This window comes from Anastrepha ludens, chromosome 2 (genome assembly GCF_028408465.1).
Source record: "Anastrepha ludens isolate Willacy chromosome 2, idAnaLude1.1, whole genome shotgun sequence".
Taxonomy (NCBI): Eukaryota; Metazoa; Arthropoda; class Insecta; order Diptera; family Tephritidae; genus Anastrepha; species Anastrepha ludens.
The window spans coordinates 112,515,517-112,537,834 of NC_071498.1; the positions used below are offsets into that span (position 1 = coordinate 112,515,517).

Sequence of the window (22,318 nt, forward strand, 5' to 3'; positions counted from 1 at the left end):
CACATAGTCCAAGATTTTATTTTGTGAATTAATTTTTAAATTTAAAACCAATCGCGAAGTTGCGCCAATATGAAACTATTTTGTTAAAAATAAATAAATAATTGGCAATTCTGTTAGATGTTTCGCCGAGATCCTCATCCTATTTGTAGCGCGAATTTTGTATTTTGCTCAAGCGGCTGAGAAAAAAAAATAAATGAAAGAACAAAGACAACTTTTTGCTTGAAGGGCTTCTCAACAACTGATTTATTATAATTTCAATTATTACATTTAGACTTAAACTAACGTACTTATGTATTTGCTTATTCTGCATTTAATATTTAATTTTACAAATTGTTGTCAATACCTTATTCCGCATTTCCTGTCCCACGCTTTTTCAGGTAAGTCAAACTGTTGCAAAACAGGAAATGCGTTTCCAATTACTTTTACTTATTGTTCATTATTTTATTTACAAACTCATCAATTTCGTCTGTTTTACAATGTGAATTTATATTTGAAATTGAATATGTAACTTCTCCCCCCTTTAGATTAGAATTCTCCTGAATTCTTTTATTTAATTTAATAGTTATACGTTTGTGTTTATTGATGACAACAATGACAGTTATTAGAATTATAATAATGCTTAGTACATTGCAGATATGTGAGATTTTACTATGAATTTTCAATTTAAAAATGTTTTCTACATTTGATCTATTTTCCTCCAATATTTCATCGAATGTAATTTTTTTTGTAAAGTTCCGAATGTCTTCATATTTTACACTTTCAATATTTTCTTCTATGTTTTCGATATAATTTGAAAAATAGTAGTCACTAATTTTAATTGAACAATTATTATATCTTATGATATAGTTTCCGTTCATAATTGGTTTCTCTTTATTACATGTTTGATTCATTTGTAAATTTACAGCATTTTTAACAATAATCGTTTTTACGTCTATGGCTAGAATTTCAAGATCCTTATTTCTGGTGAGGTGACAGTTTTGTTTTAATATGCAGTGTTTACTTGGTTTCAATCTTTTTAAAGATTTATTTTCTTCAAATAATAAAGTTTTATTTGCATAAATGAATATTTCTTCTATTTTTGCTTCTATTTCATTATTTTCTTTATTAGGTATTGGAATAACCTTTCTTATTTTTACATATTCAAAGTTTTTAGGTATTTTAATGCCGAATATTAGATAGGTGTTATTTAAAATGGCTGTGCCTAATTGTAGATACTTAAGCTTATTATAATCAATATTATATTTTACTATTTCTTCACTAGTTAAAATATTTGGGTGTAATATTCCATATTTGGCTGATACAACATTTTCTTGTATTTGCTCAATTTTACTTTTTAATAACTGAATCTTTGTATACTGGTCTAAGTATAAATTTTGTTTATATTCGTCATACATAAATTTATTAATAGAATTAAGTTCTTTTTCAATTTTTACTCTATCACTTTTAACAATTTCTTTGAGATGCTCTATAGCTGAACTGAAATAATTGTTTATTTTGATTTGTTGGTTCATTGTGTCATTCGTCTGTAAAAAGTGCGTTTGTATATTTTGTCTATCGTCTTCGTCCATTGTACCAAAAAACCATTTTGACATACTACCTATTGCATTAATTAGTCCGCGTTTATTTCTAGTTTTTACTGGCATGAGCGTTAGTAACTTATTCCTTATGTCTAACAACTCTCGTTGTAGTGTCTCTTTATTTTCTAATTTCATTAATATTATATTGTCCGTCATTTCGTTGATAATAGTTTCTAGTTTGTAAACGTCAATCATGTGTAGTACTATGTCACTATCTTTGGGTATTTCTTGGTTTCTAATTTGTAAATCTATAAATCCGGTTTGTTCCGTTAGTTCCGTCCAAGTCATTATACCTTTACATTGTCGTATCGTTAGTATTATTGCTATCATCATGATCCATGTCTGTAAATTTTAAAGGTCGTTTAATGTTGCATGGATGAATATTTTTTAACAGTCCTTTTTTATATTTAGGTTGTTCTTTGTGCCTAACCGCTTTGTAGTTCTTTATGAATCCCTCACGTCTTTTTTCTTTATAGTCCTCTCTTTTTAAGTTAAGTTTATCAATTTTCTTTCTTTTGCATTCTTCTAAATTTTGTTTAATTTTTCCTAGATCTAAACGTCCTTCCTGAACGTCTTTTGGTGCACATTTAATACTTGAATGATACCTTTCGTTATAATTTCTGATTGTTCGTTGAATTAATTGTTGGATAGGTAAATTTTTATTAGTTTGGTACAAAATCCTAAACTTTTCTGCCATCGTATTATGAAATCTTTCTATATCGGCATTTCCTGTATGGCTGTTGGGCTTAGATAAATGTAATTCGATTCCTTGTTCTGTTAGAAATTCCCTTATCCTTATTGTCTTAAATTCATTGTCTGCTATTATTTTATCTGGTTTTCCTATTTTAGTGATATGCTCTTCTAGTTTTTCTATTATAGTCATATGATTTCTGTCATTCAATGGATACGCTGCGCCAAATTTCGAAAATTTATCTATGGTCGTCAAAAAGGTAAATCCTTTGATTACGCATGTATCCATATGTATGATTTGGTTTTTATCTGAAGGAGTTTCTGTGTAATGAAATTTATTTTTAATCGGATGTCGTTCATACTTTACTTGTTGGCAAATGTCACATTGATTAATTACCACTTGGATGAGTTCCATGAGTTTTGGAAAATATATTATATTTTTGATTTTATTATAAGTTTCTTGTATGCCAGAGTGCATACTCTCTCTTACATGATACAGTGATATTTGTTTTACTGCTTCCACTTCAGTTTCAATGTCCTGTGCTCTCATGGTGCACTTAGTAAAATTAATCTGGCTATCGTTTGAATACATATCTATAAGCTTCTCTTGTACTATATTATAGTTGTGTTCGGATAGTTCCGAAAATATCCCTATTTTCCCTTTTGAAATGTATCTTCTAAAAATGTCTCCCATTAGGTTAAAGTCACTTTCTGCAATAAAAATAATTCTTTTCCCATGTATTTCCTTAAATTCTTCCGTTTTATTATTTGTTAATATTATTTGGGTTTTGTACTTATTCACAATTTCTTCTTTTATAAAAAAATGATTACCCAATTCTTCCTCGGCTGAATGTACTGTTGCCATTGTAACATCATCTTCTATATTGTTAACTGAAAAAAAATTTAAAATATTGGTATTTTCTACCATGGTATTTTCACTCCCCTCTTTTTCTGAAATAGTGTCCTCACTATTTTCTAGTCTACTTAAAAAATCTGCCACTTTATTTTCTTTTCCTTTTAGGTATTCTATCTCAAATTGGTATTCACCTAATTTTAATAGCCATCGCTGGTGCCTGGGTGACATGTCTTTTCCTTTGTATTTTCTACATAAAAATTTCTTGAATCTATTCAATATATCCCTTACTTCTTTATATTCTTCTGGATTCCATGGGTGCGTTTAGGTTTTGCCTAGGTTGTTCCAAGCGATTTTGGCTGAAACATGGCCTAGGGTGTCCTACCTGCCCGACCCTCTGGATATTGTGTATACCATAACGTTCTATATTATCAACGTCCATGGGTTCGTTTAGGTTTTGCCTAGGTTGATTCCATCTATTTTGATTGAAATTTGGCCTAGGGTGTCCTACCTGCCCGAAACGCTGGAAGTTGCCTGATGGGTTATTATCCCTATTATTTTGAATTCTAAATCGTCCTGAATTATTATAATTATCATTATTATTATTATTATTTCGTGCCTGTTCAGTATTCTGTCTAAAATAACTTTGTCCTACATAATTTCGTTGATAGTTTCCCTTAGATATTGCCCAGGTTGAGTCAAGCGATTTTGGCTGACATTTGGCCTGGGGTTTCCCATCTGTGGGATTCTTTGAAAATGATTTACCTCGATATTATCTATTTCCATCGGCTCGCTCCGGTTTTGCCCGGTTTGATTCCAGCGATAATGGCCGGAATTTGCCCTGGGATTTCCTACCTGTGGAGGCCTCTGGAAATTTCCTTCTTTTAATTGGCTCAAAAAAAAATAGTTTACGAAATATTTAGCTCTTACTCACTATTATTTTTTTTTTTTTTTTTTTTTTTTTTAATTTAATTTCATAATTTATTATTTCAATATTAATTTATTCAATTTAATTATTCTCTCATGGATGTTGCTTGGCTCATAAAAATATTTTCTACTTCGCTACTAAATTTAACAACCGAGCTTTTGAAATTTGACTCTACTTTTTTTTCTTTTTAATTATTTTCACACAATTAGATTTTTCTCAATTTATGCACAAAAAAAAATTTCTTCAATTATTTCTACAATATTTCTTACTTATTTTTCGCTTAACTAAAACTTACAGTAAGGCTAAAGAAGATATTCCACATTACTCATGAATGGATTAATGGTCACCTGACCTACTCCAGTAAACGTTGGTAGATGTGATATATTTCTACAGATGTGCTCTATCTGTTGTTGTAGAACCAAATTTGAAGCTGCATTTTCTTGCGGTTGTTGTTGTGCTTGCTGCTGTTGTTTTTGTTGAAGTTGTAATTGGTGTTGTTGCTGCCTTTGTTGAAGATCTAGATAGGCCAATCTAAGCTGCTCGAGTTGTTGCTCCCTTCGTGCGAGCTGCTCTACTAGATCTGCTGGTGCCATTTCCTGTTGGGCCTGCTCCATCCTTCTCTTATCGAATTCCTTCTGCCTGGCTTGCCTAATTTTTGATTGTTGGTTTATCAGCTAGCTTGTTTGCTAAGCTGATGGTTCCCTTTGTTTTTATGTTGGTGGTGTCTACTTTAATAAGTGTTCACTGCACTGCACTTTTTATGTTAGTGGTGTCTACTTTAATAAGTGTTCACTGCACTGCACTTTTTATGTTTTTTAAATTATACGTATATTAAGTTATACCCTGGAGGGTCCGGTCAACTCCTGAGTTGGCTACGGATTCGCAGGATTAGGGTTTGGGTGTTATAAAAATTTTGTTTATTCACCGCACGTAATTCGTTCACTGGATCCTTTTACTTTTTAAAGGATCCTACCGACTGCGCCAATTTTGTATTTTGCTCAAGCGGCTGAGAAAAAAAAATAAATGAAAGAACAAAGACAACTTTTTGCTTGAAGGGCTTCTCAACAACTGATTTATTATAATTTCAATTATTACATTTAGACTTAAACTAACGTACATATGTATTTGCTTATTCTGCATTTAATATTTAATTTTACAAATTGTTGTCAATACCTTATTCCGCATTTCCTGTCCCACGCTTTTTCAGGTAAGTCAAACTGTTGCAAAACAGGAAATGCGTTTCCAATTACTTTTACTTATTGTTCATTATTTTATTTACAAACTCATCAATTTCGTCTGTTTTACAATGTGAATTTATATTTGAAATTGAATATGTAACTCGCGCGTTCCACAATTGGCAGGTCCTACAGTTTTAAGCCGATTCCGGTAGATTGTTTTCTATGAGAAGCTCTTTCATACTGGTACTGTGCTTTTCTAAGCCTCATCTGGACACTTCATCCATCCATGGGAAGGTGGGCTCATTTGGAAACAAGTTCTGCCAACTTTTTTATAATGAGGTCTGCAATGTAATCGATTGCGTCGGGACTATTCCATAATTCTCCTTGCTGTAACTCTTTAGCAAACGCTAGCTCTTTACAAAACATGAGTTCCGTTTAAATCACCACATCATAACAAATAAAGCTTTGTAAATTCTCCGTCTCGGATTGCGTCAAATACTCTATCATGTCCTGATTTAAGCGGTATGTATTCCATGTCATACTATCATAGTCCTAAACATGCCGATGAAAACTCTTGAGGGAGTTGTTGCTCGTAAGCAGTCCATTTTGAAAATGAAATGTTTTTCCTAGAAATTTTACTTCTCCTCCACTTTTAGTCAAAGTTTCTAGAGCTAGCAACCCAGTCTCTTGCTAAGGGAGCCGATTTGTCAAGAGGGAATGAGAAAGCTGCTTACTGAGCAAACCTTTTATTATTGAATCATGGACTTCTTGTATTAAGAACTCATTCTGAATGTGGTTTTAATCTTTAAAAGTTGATTTCTCAACTTATCAACTTTAAGGGATAAAAAAAAAGACAAAAACGTGTATGTACAGTCATTCACACCATATTTAATACAAATAAAATAAATAATTGGCACGTACGTTTCTGTTAGGTGTGGTGTGCGTCTTGATGTTGTTCCACAAATGGAGGAGCCTACAGTTTTAAGCCAACTCCTCCAGAATACTTTTCCGATAATATTTTGCATTTACCTGGACGCCAGGCTTGGTGAAAACGATTGTAGGGCGCCCATCTGCGGTTAGTGCGGCCCAAACCATTACCTGTGGCGGATGCTGCCTCTTGGTGGCCAATCTATGACTCAAATTCTTGTATGAACCGTCGGTCAAAGAAATCGTATAGTTTTGGGAGTTTACGAATTGCTCAATTTGCAAGATTTTTTCGTCAGAAAACAAACACCGCTTTCGATCCAGCGAAGCAACTCTTCGCTCTCTCAAGTCTGACTTGTTTTGCTTGGCTTGACTTGACTTGCTTTGGTGTGAGATCATGCGACTTTTGGATCTTGTAACGCTTTACTCTGAGATCATTTTTCAGTATGCGGTGGATGCTACGGTTAGATATTTTCAGTTCTTTCGCCATTTGATTGGCTCTTCGTTGGGGATTTCGCTCAAGCCGCTTCTTCACTTTTTGCACCATTTCACGTGATGTTGTAGTCTTTCGATGACCACCTCCATGACGTTTCGCGATGCCACCAGTATCATTGTAACGAGTAATGGTGCGATAAAAAAAAAACTTTATTTCCTTTAAGGTGCTCGAGCTCACGAACACTCGCTGGTTTTCTTTTTTCGTGTTTACTCTCGGCAAAATACTTCCGCGCGAGCGTAAACAATACTCTGGACTGTCATTTAGCCTACTAACAGACAGTTGATGTCTGATGACTCAAACATACAGACACTTTAGACGCAAAAATTTCGCTTCGAATGATTTTGCACTGAATCGAATGTCACCAACCTTTCACTGGAAGTCAGCTAAGGATGTAACTTCCAACGAATCATTGAAAAGATGGTACCATCGAAAACATTTTTATGCCGCCAATAATTTTGGACTTCATCTTGTATATTTACTTATATTTATTTGAAGCCTTGAAGTAAAAAATTCTTACAGACTAACATTAATATAAATGTAGATAAATCTTCAAATTAGGACAAATATAAAATACCTGAGGTAAGATGAAATATTAGTGATGTGGCGCAGGAAAAAAACATTAAATATTTCACTAAAGACGTGAAATTGCGTGAAAACAAAATCTAAAGCGTTGAAGACTATATTTAACGGGTGACTTTTTAGCTATTATCTGACGCACGTTTCGTGTTTTGTTTCACTGTCAGGCATCTTCAGTTTGGTCTATAATTTAACCATGACTCGTCTTACAAACGAACAACGCTTGCAAATCATTGAATTTTATTAAAAAAATGCGTGTTCTGTTAAGAAAGTTTAAGATCCACTTTTTTATCGAAGAATTGTGTTCAGCGATGAAGCTCATTTTTGGATCAATGCGTACGTAAATAAGGAGAATTGTCGATTTTGGAGTGAAGATCACCCAGAAGAATTGCAAGAGCTACCAGAAAAGGTGACAGTTTGGTGCGGTTTATGGGCTGGAGGTATCATTGGACCCTACTTCTTCAAAAATGCTGTGATTTGTACGAATCGAGTGCGATTTGTTGCGAATCATAACGTAACTGTGAATGGTGAGCCCTGCCGAGAAATGATATCCAACTTTTTTTGCCCAAAATGCAAGGGCTTGACTTGCATGACATGTGATTTCATCAAGACGGTGCCACATGCCACATAGCACGCGTAACAATGGACTTGTTGAGAGGCGAGTTCGGTGAACATTTTATTTCACGTTCGGGATCTGTCAATTGGCCACCCAGATCGTGCGATATAACGCCTTTAGATAATTTTTTGTGGCGCTATGTTAAAGCTCATGTCTATTCAGACAAGCCTGCTTCAATTAACGCATTGGAAGACAACATTAAAGCATTTATATGTGAGATACCGGCCGAAACATTGGAAAGAGTATGCCAAAATTGGACTAAGCGGATGGACCATTTGAAGCGCAGTCACGGTCAACATTTACATGAAATAATCTTCAAACATTAAATTATATGGACTGTACTATCGATTTAAATAAAAGTTTCATGCATTTTTTTGAATTCTATGTGTGCTTTTTTTGAAAAATTGTCCCATAGCTCTTAAAAAATCACCCTAGTAGTGAAAAATTTAGTGAGTGGAGAGCAAATTTTAAAAGCCTTCTTTGAACTCGCTCAAAGTGGTTAGATTAAGTTTTTGTGTAAGCTATTCTTGAGAGAGGCGACATTTTTATTCAAGTGGGAAAATTGTTACATTTGAAAGTTACCATTCAATTTTCTCACCACAGTACATACATACTGACACACATACTCATATGTATGTACATATGTCCGGTAAAGTGCAATCTTGCATCATTGCGCCTGCAATTGACAAACATACATACATACGTAGCCTTACAACAGCAGGCAATAATTCGAATCAAGTAACACAAGAATTATGTAAATGAAAATTTCGTTGCACAGGCGCAAACTTGCCGCAAGTTGTCGTTGTCGCATGCGTCAGCACCGAACGGCGCGATATTCACAAGTACAGTTACAAAGTGATGCCAGACGCCAACACAGACGCTAAGCAACGTGCCATCAATGCAAATGAAGATGACGGTGAGGAAGAGGGGGTATTCGGTCAGCAACACTATGCATTAATTGCATTCAAACTTTATTTGCATGCAGACACACAGACATACATACACACAAGTCCATGCATTGATATAAATATGTTTTACTTATTTTTTTCCATATTTTATTTGCGCTTATTTTTCGTTCAATTACTACTAAACGGCGACTATTTATTACTATTAACAATTCTCGCGCGCACATTCGCTTTTTGCTTATATATGTATACATACATACACATACATACGTACATATACAATAGTACGTAGGTATTTTATTTAAGTGGCAATTGTTATTAGTTGGTAATCACCAATGAACGTCATTTGTTTCCCCTTTCCCATTTGACATTTATTTTTATTTAATTTGTTTGTTTTTTGCTTTTATACATTTTTTATGCCATTTTTATATGCACGCGTGGAAATTACGGTCTGTTGCAAATACTTTTACATTCAGGTCGTTTTCATTTGCATTTGCACTCGGCAGCTATGCTCGTAGGTATAAGTTGGTTTTTGCTTTATTTGTTTCTTCTGAAAACCTTTGTTCTATTACTCGTTTTTTTTTCCTTTTGTAAACGGCAGTACAGACATACATACATACATAAATAATTGATACTTCGTTCACCGCATTTGTGCACACAGCCGTTCTTTTATTGCGTTTAAGTGTCAATTGGGTTATGTTTCTGTTATGTAAATGCCACGTGTAATGCAAGTAATTAAATGTATTAGTCGATATACATACATATATGTATGTGTGTACGCTGCTACAAACTCTTTGTATATGAAAACTTATATGTGAGAAAAAAATATTTTGAAAAAACTTCTTGTAGAATTTCGCATTATAAAAACAAATTTCAAGCGACGCATTATTATAGAATATATTTTCCAAAAAAGGAGTAAAGTGAAGTAGATCTTAACGTATTTAGTTAGTTATCGGGTCACCTAATCGCCTAACTAAGGTACCCTTCCCCTAGGACTTCTCACGCTTAACAACAATCAAAGGTCGAAAACATTGGAAAGCTGCAAAAAATCCAACTTACTAGACAACAGATCCAGATAAGACCCCAAATTTGATCGACTTTTCTATTGTCAGGCAAATTTTGATCAGTTTGGTAACTGGAGAAAATCTAAACACAGACCATTCGCCCATTTTTTTGACTATCAGCAGTAAAAAAAGACTAACGAAAAGAACTGGGGGTTGGGAGTTCTTCAAACCCAAGCTTGACAGCTTTATAGGCAAAAGTACAGCAATTAACAGCCTTGATGGTATCGAATGGACTTCACAATGCAGTTACAGAAATCTGCTTGGTTATGTACTCTAACATTTGAACGAAAATATATACCGCAACGTTACCCCTATGATATACAGGGTCCAGCACTCGTAGTGTAACCAATTAAAAAGGTAATAAATTTAGTTTGAAAATTACTTTTATTCAATTCAAAGTAAAAAATGTGTGAAAATAATACAAAATTAAGAATCAATTTACTTTTCGTTAATATGACCACCTTTTGTCTTGACTATGGCCTTAATACGGTCCAGAAACGAATCGCAAGCTGCACGAATGTGGCTTGCAGGTATTTTGACCCACTCGAGGACAATGGCTTCTTGAGCGCCTCGAGACTAGAGAACCTTTCAATTCGAACCCTTTACTCCAAAATGGCCCAAAGAGAAGAATCCATCGGATTCGCGTCTGGCGAATTTGAGAGCCATTGTGTGGACGTCATGAAGTTCGGAACGTTGCTTTTTAGCCATTCTTGGTTCACTCGAGCTTTGTGTGTCGGTGCCGTGTCATGTTGAAATGTCCATAGTCTGTCACCGCAATGTTTGTCTGCCACAGCGATAATATTCCGCATTTACCTTGACGCCAGACTCGATGAAAACGATTGGAGAGCGGCCCAAGCCACTACTCGATGACTCAGATTTTCGTATGAACGGTCGGTCAAAGAAATCGTATAGTTTTGGGAGCTTACGAATTGCTTAATTTGAAAGATTTTTTCGTCAGAAAACACAATGTTCGTAAATTGATCGCTTTCGATCCAGCGAAGCAACTCTTCGCTCTCTCAAGTCTGACTTGTTTTGCTTGGCTTGACTTGACTGGCTTTGGTGTGAGATCATGCGATTTTTGGATCTTGTAACGCTTGACTTTGAGATCATTTTTCAGTATGCGGTGGATGCTACCATCAGATATTTTCAGCTCTTTCGCCATTTGATAGGCACTTCGTTGGGGATTTCGCTCATGTCGCTTCTTCACTTTCTTGAACCATTTGATGTGACGTTGTAGTCCTTTGATGACCACCTCCATGACGTTTCACGATGCTACCAGTATCATTGTAACGAGTAATGGTGCGATAAACAAAAACTTGATTTACTTTAAGGTGCTCGAGCTCACGAACAATAGCTGGTTGTGATTTTCCACCCAGATATCATATAATGCAATCACACTATTACGTTTGAAGTCCATTAATAATTTTATTTTTTCGCATTTCTCTCGGCAAAATGCTTCCGCGCGAGCGTAAACAATACTTTGGACTGTCATTTAGTCAACTAACAGACAGCTGGTGCACGGGCGCGCGCGTGCAGTCACTTCGAGTTCCGGACCCTGTACTATGTCTCATCAACAAAAAAAGAAAAATAAGGAAAAAATGGCGAACAACAAGATTCCCACCACTAAAAACTAATCGCCCATTTAAGAAAGCAAATAAATCGCATATTTGAGCAAACAGCATTATCGCGCAACACCTTGGAAAGATATTTCAACCCCATGAAATAACTGATTTATTTATCCCACCTCCTGTTGTCCAAGAGTCTTGCGAAATTGAACCATTTACGCTCGTGAAAATAATTTCTAAAATTTCTAAGCTGAATGACGAAGAAAAGCCCTGGTTTTGAAGTGAATACAGCTGAAGTTCTAAAAAACCTAACATCTACAGCGTTGGGTAAATTAACAGTGATCATGAATGCTTGCATTCGTTTAAAATATACACCATTGCAAAGGAAATCCTTGGAAATTCTAATGATTCGTAAACCAGGAAAAATGTAAATGATGCGGACTCTTATCGACCAATTCTAGAATAATTACAGCAATTCTAACAGGGCATTCTTCTTCTTAATTGGCGCGATAACCGCTTACGCGGTTTTGGTCGATTTTAACAAAGCGCGCTAGTCGTTTCATTCTCGTGCTAACCGGCGCCTGTTGGACGCACTAAGGGAAGCCAAGTTCTTCTCCACCTGATCTTCCCAACGCAAAGCATGCCTGTTTTTCCTCCGCTACCACTACCTGGTACCGTATCGAATACTTTCAGAGCCGGAGCGTTTGTATCCATTCGAACGACATGACCGAGCCAACGTAGCTGCTGGATCTTTATTCGCTGCGCTATGTCTATGTCGTCGTAAAGCTCATACAGCTCATCGTCCCATCGTCTGCGATATTCGCGGTTGCCAACGTGCAAAGGTCTAAAAATCCTTTGCAGAGTAACATCTGGCAACTTTACCCACAAACTCCCGCTGGGAGGCAATTACAAACACTCGAGTGTATTTTCTTTCGTTCCCATGAAAGTCGGTTGTAACCGGAATGACCCGGATTTATAACCGCTGAAGGACTGTCACTTCAGCACATGAGCGCCTTATGCATCACTTATCTGATGCAAAAAATTAGTAGTTGCTTTTTAAAAATTTAAAGAACTAGTAACAGAAATCAATCTTTTCGTGTTATTGGTTTATGCGAAAAAAAAAAAATATTCCCATTATTTATGGAATATGATTTCACTTATGTCGCTGCCTCGGCTAGCTTCACAGTAGCGCATCCTGTGAACCCAATTTTTCAAAACCTTGGTGCCAGTTTATGGCTCTAACTAACAAAAGATTTTGCAAAACATGGGTCCTCTGGGCACTCCGTAAAATGAAATCTAACGCCGTCAGAGAAGACCAAAAGACATCGCCGAAACGGCTGATAACACGATTGTCGAACTTGAGGTACCAAATATCGATTATATCACAAACTCCTATGTAGTATGGCGCGTCATTCTGATGAATCTAAGGATCGCCCAAGTCCATGCCTTTAATTTTCGTTCACAAAAAATCGTTTATCATTCCTCTGTAGCGCTCAACGGTGATCGAAATGGCGTTTTCCAGCATTGGCATTGGCTTCTTGACAATTACTTGCGGACTTTTCCGAAGCCCAGATGTGACAGTTTTGCTTGTAAACATAGGTTAGGTTAGGTTAGCCTGGTTGGCAATAAGCCACGCATAGACATTTTGGTCCCTAGCGATACCAGATGGAGACCGACCTCTATGAATACCTAAAGTAGACATCATGTAGGATGTCAGCGCTTTTGGCGAATCGAAGTAGAGCTGGGAGCCCCACTGTTTGAGGGTCTGGAAGACGTCATCTTAGGCATCTTAGTCGCGTTTTTATAATGCCGAACAAACGCACAGAAGGTGTTCTAAAGTCTCCTCAACATCCTCTCTGCATTTTCTGCATTTGTCCGTGTTAGCTTGTACACATAGCCGTAAGATAATTTTTTGAACCAAATAGTTTTCCATTTCGAGCTGCATTAAGTTTCCAATATTTCCCAAAGCTGTTCAAGCGTAATGCGATGCATTTCGTTCCACGGAGAATACTGATTTTCCGTAAAGATTCCCAGCCGAAAAGTGCTGTCCCTGTCAAAATAGCATAGCCCAAGCCAGGTCTATCTTAAGTTTATTTAGAGAACTGGGTTTGGTTGAGATAATCTGATAAGTGGAGGATACAAACAAAGTACAAACCTCCAATTTTATTCACTCATTTAAATATCTTATAAATAAAAAACAATCACTTCATGGACTCTTCTACTTAAATATTATATGTGTAGATGGCTGCTGTCATTATCAAAATAGCCTATAATTAAAGCGAAACTCTCTATGTGAACCCGCTGTATATGAGTAGATAAAAGTTATTAATAGGACTATGAATAAGTTCGTTACGGTTTTACAACAGATGGCGTAACTTGATTATTATTCCATCGATCCACATTTCCAAACATTCATTGGAGAGCTACTGTCGTAAGGCACAAACGTCAGTATAAGTTTTTTATTTGAAGCGTAAACAACAATATTTTTACCACACTTGAAAATGTCGAATTTCGTGCCAAATAATGTGTTTTTGCGGGGAATTCTTCTTCATTATTTTAATATGAAGAAAAAAGCAGCCGAAAGTCATCGTATCTTGGTGGAAGTTTATGGTGAGCATGCTCTATCTGAGCGAACGTGCCAGAAGTGGTTTGCACGCTTTAAAAGTGGTGATTTTGGCTTGGAAGACGAAGAACGCGAGGGTGCGCCGCCAAAGTTCATGGATACCGAATTGGAGGAATTGCTCGATCAAGATCCGGCTCAAACGCAAGAAGAGGTTGCAAAAACTTTGGGAGTTGATCAATCAACCATTTCCAAACGTTTAAAAGCCATGGGAATGATCCGAAAGGTAGGCCATTGGGTGCCGTATGAATTGAAGCCAAGAGACGTTGAACGCCGTTTTATGGCATGCGAACAACTGCTTCAACGGCACAAAAGAAAGGGTTTTTTGCATCGAATTGTGACTGGCGATGAAAAGTGGGTCCATTACGACAATCCAAAACGTCGGGCAACGTATGGATACCCTGGCCATGCTTCAACATCGACGTCGGCGCAGAATATTCATGGCCTGAAGGTTATGCTGTGTATCTGGTGGGACCAGCTGGGTGTTGTGTATTATGAGCTACTGAAACCGAATGAAACGATTACGGGGGATGTCTACCGACGACAATTGATGCGTTTGAGCCGAGCACTGCGAGAAAAACGGCCGCAATACGCCGATAGACACGACAAAGTTATTTTGCAACATGACAATGCTCGGCCACATGTTGCACAAGTGGTCAAAACATACTTAGAAACGCTCAAATGGGATGTCCTACCCCACCCGCCGTATAGTCCAGACCTTGCGCCATCCGATTACTATCTCTTCCGATCGATGCAACATGGCCTGGCTGACCAGCACTTCCGTAATTACGATGAAGTCAAAAAATGGATCGATTCGTGGATTGCGGCAAAACCGACCGAATTTTTCACAAAGGGAATCCGTGAATTGCCAGAAAGATGGGAAAAAGTAGTAGTAAGCGATGGACAATATTTTGAATATTAAATTTGTAACCATTTTACGTCAATAAAGTTTCAAATTTCGAAAAAAAACCGCACGAACTTATTCATAGTCCTATTATATGAGTTGGTTAGTTTTAAAAAATGTTCAACTATTTGCAAAGTACGTAATTTTGCTTCGATATTTCGTAAAATAACACCAGCCAGCTGCTGCTTGACACCCTTTCATATGCAAACAGGAATACATTTTTATTAATTCACATCCATTCAAGGCACTTAGGTAAAAAAATATAAAAATTATTACAAAATATGCACGACCAAGTCAAGGGAAATCAATTGAAATCTTAAGTCAAATTAGCAGCAATACAATGCCAATCTCGGACAACAAATTGAAATTTAACAAGTGTTACAATAACAAGCACATTTACAATAACAATATTGCGAAAACCGCAGCTGCATATCAAATGACAAGCCGCAACGCAATTAGACAGAATGGCTGGCAATTGTTTTTACTGCTGCTGCTGCTGTTTGTTGTAGTTGTTATAACGATTGAACGCCGTTTAAGTGCGTCGAAATTAGCAATAAACGCGAAACCATACAGGCACTTAAAGGTGCGAGCAACAACAACAGTTATGGCTACAATAAAAATTCTATGCAGTGACAACAAAATCAAACACCGCCAATGGAATGTACCCCTAACACCTACGAGTAACCATACATAAAGACAACAACAACATCAACAGAGACTTAAACAGGCAGCACAGCAAGCAAATGAGGTTATAAATTGATTGACAGCATCGCTTGACAGACAGCATTGTTGCATTGCCGCCTGCCAACCAATCAAGCAGGCAATCAGCCAGTCATTATTAGCTATAAACATTTGCAATTTTCCATTGTCGATAACATAGCCATATGCATACCTATGTATGTTGATTGTGAGGTTATGCTTTTATAAAGAAAATCACATTTTACTTATACCTTCCAACTAAGCAAATTCTCCTACTTTGTCTAATCGCTTTGACTTTTATTGTGCATTCATTTCAGATGCCAATCACATAGGCAAATCGAGTGTTAAGAAGAAAAAACTTGCTGCCGCCGCTGCTGTTTCCGCGTCAAGCGCAGCGCTGCTGGTGTCAGCGTCGTCGACTGTTACGGCACCAGCGTCGATGCCAGTGCCGGATGTGAGTCCTACCGGCAGCAGCGATAGCTTGATGCGAGACAAGCAATTTCCCACAGTTAGCACACCACCAGCCTCCTCAACGGGTGCCATAGAGACTACCGAGGACGACTCGGATTCGGGTTCGACAGATGCGCGACGGAAGAAGAAAGCGCGTACCACCTTCACCGGTCGTCAAATATTCGAATTGGAGAAGCAATTTGAGATAAAAAAATATCTCAGTTCGAGTGAGCGCACAGAAATGGCCAAGTTGCTGAATGTAACCGAGACACAGGTGAGTGGTAGAGAAGAAATATGAATTTGGAATAGTCTTTAGAGATTAGTCATTTAAATGAAAAATGTACGAGTAAGTACTTTGGAATAAATTAGTAGTATATAGCGACAATTGACATGTTTTTGCTCGAGGGTATATTTTTCTTCGAAGGCGGTGCAGCCCAGACCTTTTCGGGATAAAAATTGATATGGTGAGCAAAATTTTAGTAGAATTTATGGTAGATCGATCGACTGCGTTCGCATGTGGACTGAATAGATCTGACTACTTGCTAAGACCGAATGCCGGTTACATCTGGAAGAAGGCAAGTTGTCTGAAAGCCATTAGATTAAGATAAATATTTTTAAAGAAAAGTATACCTGATGCTAAAGTGCCAGCAATTTTTGAATTATGAAGCGCCCATTAGGACCCCGGAGACTTATGTAAGCAGTGCCTGAAGACTTGCTTGCTCACGTCGTTTGTAGTGTCCCTGTTAAAAAGCGCAAAACCATGCTCATACTGCAAGCAAGGACGTATACATAACAACAACGATTGGATCTTATAGTTTAAAGACAGACTACGAGGGCTGTATGATAATTACTTGAAGTAGTTCAGAGATGGTGCTGCTACTATTTTTAAAGTGAAATGTTCCTTAAATATAACCTTTCACAATGCAACTACCAAACTGACAACCCGCGGCGCAATTTTAGTTTATAAATGATAGCCATTTACAAAACAAAACTTTTAAGATTTTACAACAGTGGGAAAATGTGATGATAAAATATTTATTTTTGAAAAAGAAAACCAGTAATGGATTTAAAATAGAGCAAATAGAGATTTACCTTTGTTGTCAACTACAAAATTTTGGACAGCTGAAATTAAACGAAGAATCGTTTTTGTTAAAGACAGTACAGACCGTCCAAATGAGGTTACCAATTCAGAAATAATTGAAAAAGTTCAAATAATTGTGTTAAGCGCTCAGAGCATAAAAGTTCATGAGATTGCCGAGATTTTGAGTATTCCATTTGAATAGGTTCAAAATATTTTAACAACTCATTTGGTTATGAAAAAGCTATCCGGAAAATGGATAACTCGGCGACTCAGAACTGACAATAAACATGCAGGAATGTATGTCAACTTCAAAAGTTCTAAGAGTTAGGATACAAATTGCTTTGTCATCCACCATATTCACCGCGCTGGGCACGCCGATTGTAGTGTATGATTAAGATTCCATGTTGCTGCAAATATAGTGTCAAAGCACCTGAATCTAATGCAATAAAGGAGCCACGTTAATATCGCCAAAAGCCTGAATCTGGCCCAACATTCATTAAAAGCATCATTACTGGACACGAGACGTGGGTTCTTGAGTACAGTATGCAATGAGCAAGTGGAAAGCTCCAAAACCAAAACAAAACACATCGTTTTCAGTCAAAAACGAAAGCAATGGTCATGCTTTTTATGGATTACAACGGTATTGTACTCTACGAATTTATGCCAGAAGGTCAGACAGTTAATAAGGACTACTATTTGAGCGTTATAATAAGACGTTTACGTGAAGCAATTTGCCAAATAAGATAAAAGGCTTCCTTCGTAAAACCAAAGACGGCTCTGACGGCTATACCGAAAATATAGTACCATAATTCCAGAAATGTTTCAAGCTGGACCAAGCGCTGCCAAAAGTGTGTTGCACTTGATGGGGAGTATTTTGACTTTTGCGAAATAAATTAGAATTTTGCATTTTCTGAATATATTTCGGGAAAAAAGAAACAGAAATAAGCACTAGAAATGGAGGTGGGCCTAGGGCCGATTAGCCTATATTGGTGAGTGTTAGGGGAGCATATCGGAGATTAGAGGCGCGATGCCGAGATACAAAAGTTCTTCTAGGTTCCTGTGTCTCCCCATTCTCGTGTTATTCAATTATCTTATCTTATCTCTTCCTGCACTCTTTGAAAGCAAGTTTTACCGGAAGATTTAGCTTTTCTTCCTTTGGCGAAAGCGTGCGCTGGGTAAATTGGAATGATAAACTTTAAGAATCCCCAGCGAGGCTCATTTTGTAAATTAAACCAAAAGTATTTTTTGCTGCAACCTTACGCATAGGTTTACATTTGCTAACAGATCGTCCAAGCGGCTTGTGAGTTTTGTTGAGCCGCTGTAAAATCGGCCCCCAGAAAAATTAAACTTCAAGAAGTTATGTATTTAAAGTAAATGTTTAATATTTATTTCAAAATTTGTATAAACATATCTATTTAAGTGTACATTCGCACATTTATTTCCACGTGTGTATGCTTGGAGATTTCAAAGTTTTCAATTATGTACGCCATATTTAACCTGGATGCCTATGCAAACATATTAATTGACTCTTAATTGAAAATTTGCATAATCAAGCAGAATCGCAAAATATTCTAAATTAGTCGTGTGCATAGGCATCCGTACAAACATACTTATACACAAACTACAAAACACACCTATATATGTACGTAGGCAGATGTAATTTTGTTAATTTAATCCTTTGTCATACAAATTCGGCCTCACCAAATGTACACAAACTATTAACCTCTGACAGGTTATGCCTCTTTAATAGAGATAAGATTAAGTGTAAGAATGTATGTTAGTTATTATGCTTATGTAAGGTGGCGCAAAAATAATCAACCTATCGGAAGATTTATAATTTTTGCAAACTGCGTCGTATGGCAATCGTATTTGACAATTGTGAAAGGCCAAAAGTAAGATTTCATAAATAAAAAAAATCGTCTTTTGTTATTTAGTAAAAAGGTTATTCGAAAAAAATTGGATGATTAATTTTGCGCCAACTTATGCCACTAAAATTAGAAGAAACTTCTATCAACTTCGAACTAAGATTTCACTATATTATTGTTCTTCTTTTTGTGGATCTGAAGTCGACTTCATAACTTCATATCAGCGTCTACAAATTTTCCTTTAAAATGGAGTTAACTGGGATTCAACTTTCAAACATCAGAAAAAATTTATAATTTCGAACCAAATTTACCCTACATTTGCTTTAAACCAGCTAAAATTTGCACATGCATTTTTTTCAAGACTAAAAATCATAACTGTCGTATTCAATTCGTGTTGACTAAAATGTTAATATCAAAGATAATAGTTTTACAAGGTTTACTCTTTAACTATCGTGAAAACGAAAATTGTGAAGGAAACTGCGGCTACCGCGTCACTTTGGAGATTCGACAGCCGAACTTTGCACGAACATTTCACAAGTATTCACACACTCGTCCAATCAGTCATTGCTCAGACGGCAACGAAGTGTCATTGGTTAAGTTTTTTCGTATATCACCAACACAATCTCAGTTATTTTTTTTTTTTGAACACATCCCAAGTGACGGCAGCCCATCAGCTGATTCTGTCAAATTCGCTCAGAGTAGAATAACGATCTGTTAAAGAGCATACTCGTACCTCTAAAACTCTTTGCACGATGTGTTAATATTCATTGCACAAAACTGCATGGAAACTTGTATGATGTAAATAACTATACTGAACGTTTCCATGTCCCTTTGTTAATTCGCTAGAGTATTATAAGAAGAACGCTGCTCGAACCAAAGATCGTTTGAGTCTCTCCAAATTTGTGTGAGGTCTTCGACAGGTCATGTTCTCCAATTCAGTCGACCAATCTTTTGCAGCTAAGAACCTAAGACTATTGTTTTTTAGCCACTGCTGGGTGATTTTTGCCTTATGGGCTGGAGCGGAATCTTGCTGGAAGATCCAAAGCTCTCCATTGAAGAGAATACTACTCAACTCCATTACTGGTACACTTTTGCCCCGGTCTTAGCCCCTTTTACGCCGAAATGAAAAGATCTATCGCCTTTAAAAGACACTCCCCACCAAACCATTACGGAGGCTGGATTGTGGCCATGCTGAACCCTTGGAAGAACATTTTTTGTGGCTTTATAAGTTTTAGCATAGATTTCGTCATTTTGCTTATTAAAAACTTCTTCAACAATTTAAATTTTCTCATCTACGAAAAGAATATTTCCATGGCCGATGACCGCGAGCGTGAGTCTAATTTTCTTCAAGCGCGTGGGCAATAGGTGATCAGTTGAGCGACGGAAGGCTTTCATGTGGATACCTCCTCTAATTAGTCTTGACATGAATCTGGTAGATACATTCATGCTGCTGGACATGATTTCCTGCTTCCTCGAATGGCTTTTATGGCTGCACTGGTTCGAACCACATGAGGACGACCACTTCTTTTTCTGTCTGTCACTTCAGACGTTTTGGGAAAAACGATTGCTCGTGCGATAACCAAACATTCTCGAAATATTAAGTTTTTTTAGCGATTCGTAAATCTCACTAATGCAATCACTGCAATGCAATTTTCTTTAGCTCCCCACTCCATTGTTAACATGCGAAATTTGCCACGAAACTATACAGTTTATGAGTAGACAACGCATATGAACAAAAGCAAAGATAACGGAACTGTTTTTTGCGAATTTGTTCTCGGTGTATTTATTATAAATTTTTTTTTTAATTAAAAAGTTTTATTTTTTAATTGAAAAGAATTTATGGCAAGACTAAGTATTTACAATAAATACTACGACTACTACTATATTTTAGATTTTTATTTTTTTTTAAATCTTAAAAAAAAATTTAATTAAAAAATTAAAAATTAAAAAAAAAATGTTAAAGAATATAAAAAAAAAAAATATAAAATAGAAAATAGTCGTAGTATTTATTGCAAATACTTAGTCTTGCAATAAATTCTTTTCAATTAAAAAATAAAACTTTTTAATAAAAAAAAATTGAATTTTAATTTTTTAAGACATTGAAAAAAAAAATTTCAAGCAAAACAAAAATAAACTTTTTATTTATTTCTTATATTTATAATTTGATTATTTCTTATTCTTTATTAATAGGCATAATCCCTGCAAGTATACGGGACTCCCATAACTCTTTGAACCAGCGCGAAATATTTTACTGCTCTAGCGAAAAATACTGCTCGAAACCTTCCTGTTTTTTTTAGTTTCATAAAAACATGGCTCTAAAACAAAATTGGTTTATTTGATTAATTTTGCGCCACCTTGTAATTATTTCTGAAAAATACAGGGTGTTTCTACCAATTATTTTGAAACTAGACAAATACATTGTTTTTATTTGCGATCTTCCTATCTTTTTATTGTAAAAAGAAGCCTGTAGCACCAATCCATACATATTTATGGAACAACCTCAAGACGCACGCGACAAATTGGAGGTGGAGTTCGGTCAAATACCTAATAGAAGCGTAACCGCGAATAATTCACTTTCATTTTTATTTTTTGTATATATTTCAGTTATTCTCCGTTAATTTAACATCCAAAAGTGTTGTTGCATTTAATAACATTTTAGAACTTATTTCGTCGATGAACTCATTTCGTCTTATAGCGTCGGCCATATTTCATTGATGGCGACGCTGCGAATCTGCTCATATCATCTCTCTCTTCAGAAATCGTTCGTGATCTAAATATTTTTCCTTTCTAAAAACCCCAGAAGTAAGAAATCCTTTCCTCTCTTAACAAGCCCGCCTTTCCGCATGTGAACATTTTCGTTTATCTAAACGGTAAACAGAAATCAAGAATCTAGTTGAATTCTCATGTTTTCCAGTTTGAAAGCAGCCGATAAACACTTGCCAAAGTATTGCTCAAGCACTCAACGGTAAAATAAAGTTACTTTACAAGCCAATAATTATACTTTCAAATTACAATACAATTTGCAAGAACAAGCGCATTCGCCACGCCTCAGCAACCACACATTCACTAGCATGTAGATATGTTTTGTATGTGTGTGCGTGTGTGTGTGTGAGGCCTGTTTGTGCTGTTAAGCTATAAGTCACACTCAATTAGTTGTTGTTGTGCATTTTACGCACAAATTGTGCACTTGCTATGGATTTTGAGTACGAATTTTGTTGCAAATATTTAACTAATTAAACTAAGCAAATTTCAATGAGCACCTACATTTGTGCACCTACGCACACGCATGCCAGCATAAGTACGAATAGACACGCATACGTATGTATA

At 36.3% G+C, this 22,318-nt stretch overlaps 1 protein-coding gene across 1 annotated transcript in view; it reads left to right on the forward strand.

Annotated features, from left to right (window-relative positions):
- LOC128855105 (hybrid signal transduction protein dokA) overlaps nucleotides 1-22,318 on the forward strand; it is a 126,001-nt gene that overhangs the window by 23,895 nt on the left and 79,788 nt on the right. Inside the window, exon 2 of the mRNA XM_054089733.1 lies at nucleotides 15,913-16,319. Within this exon, the coding sequence (XP_053945708.1) occupies nucleotides 15,913-16,319 (407 nt within the window). The remainder of the gene's footprint in view (nucleotides 1-15,912; nucleotides 16,320-22,318) is intronic.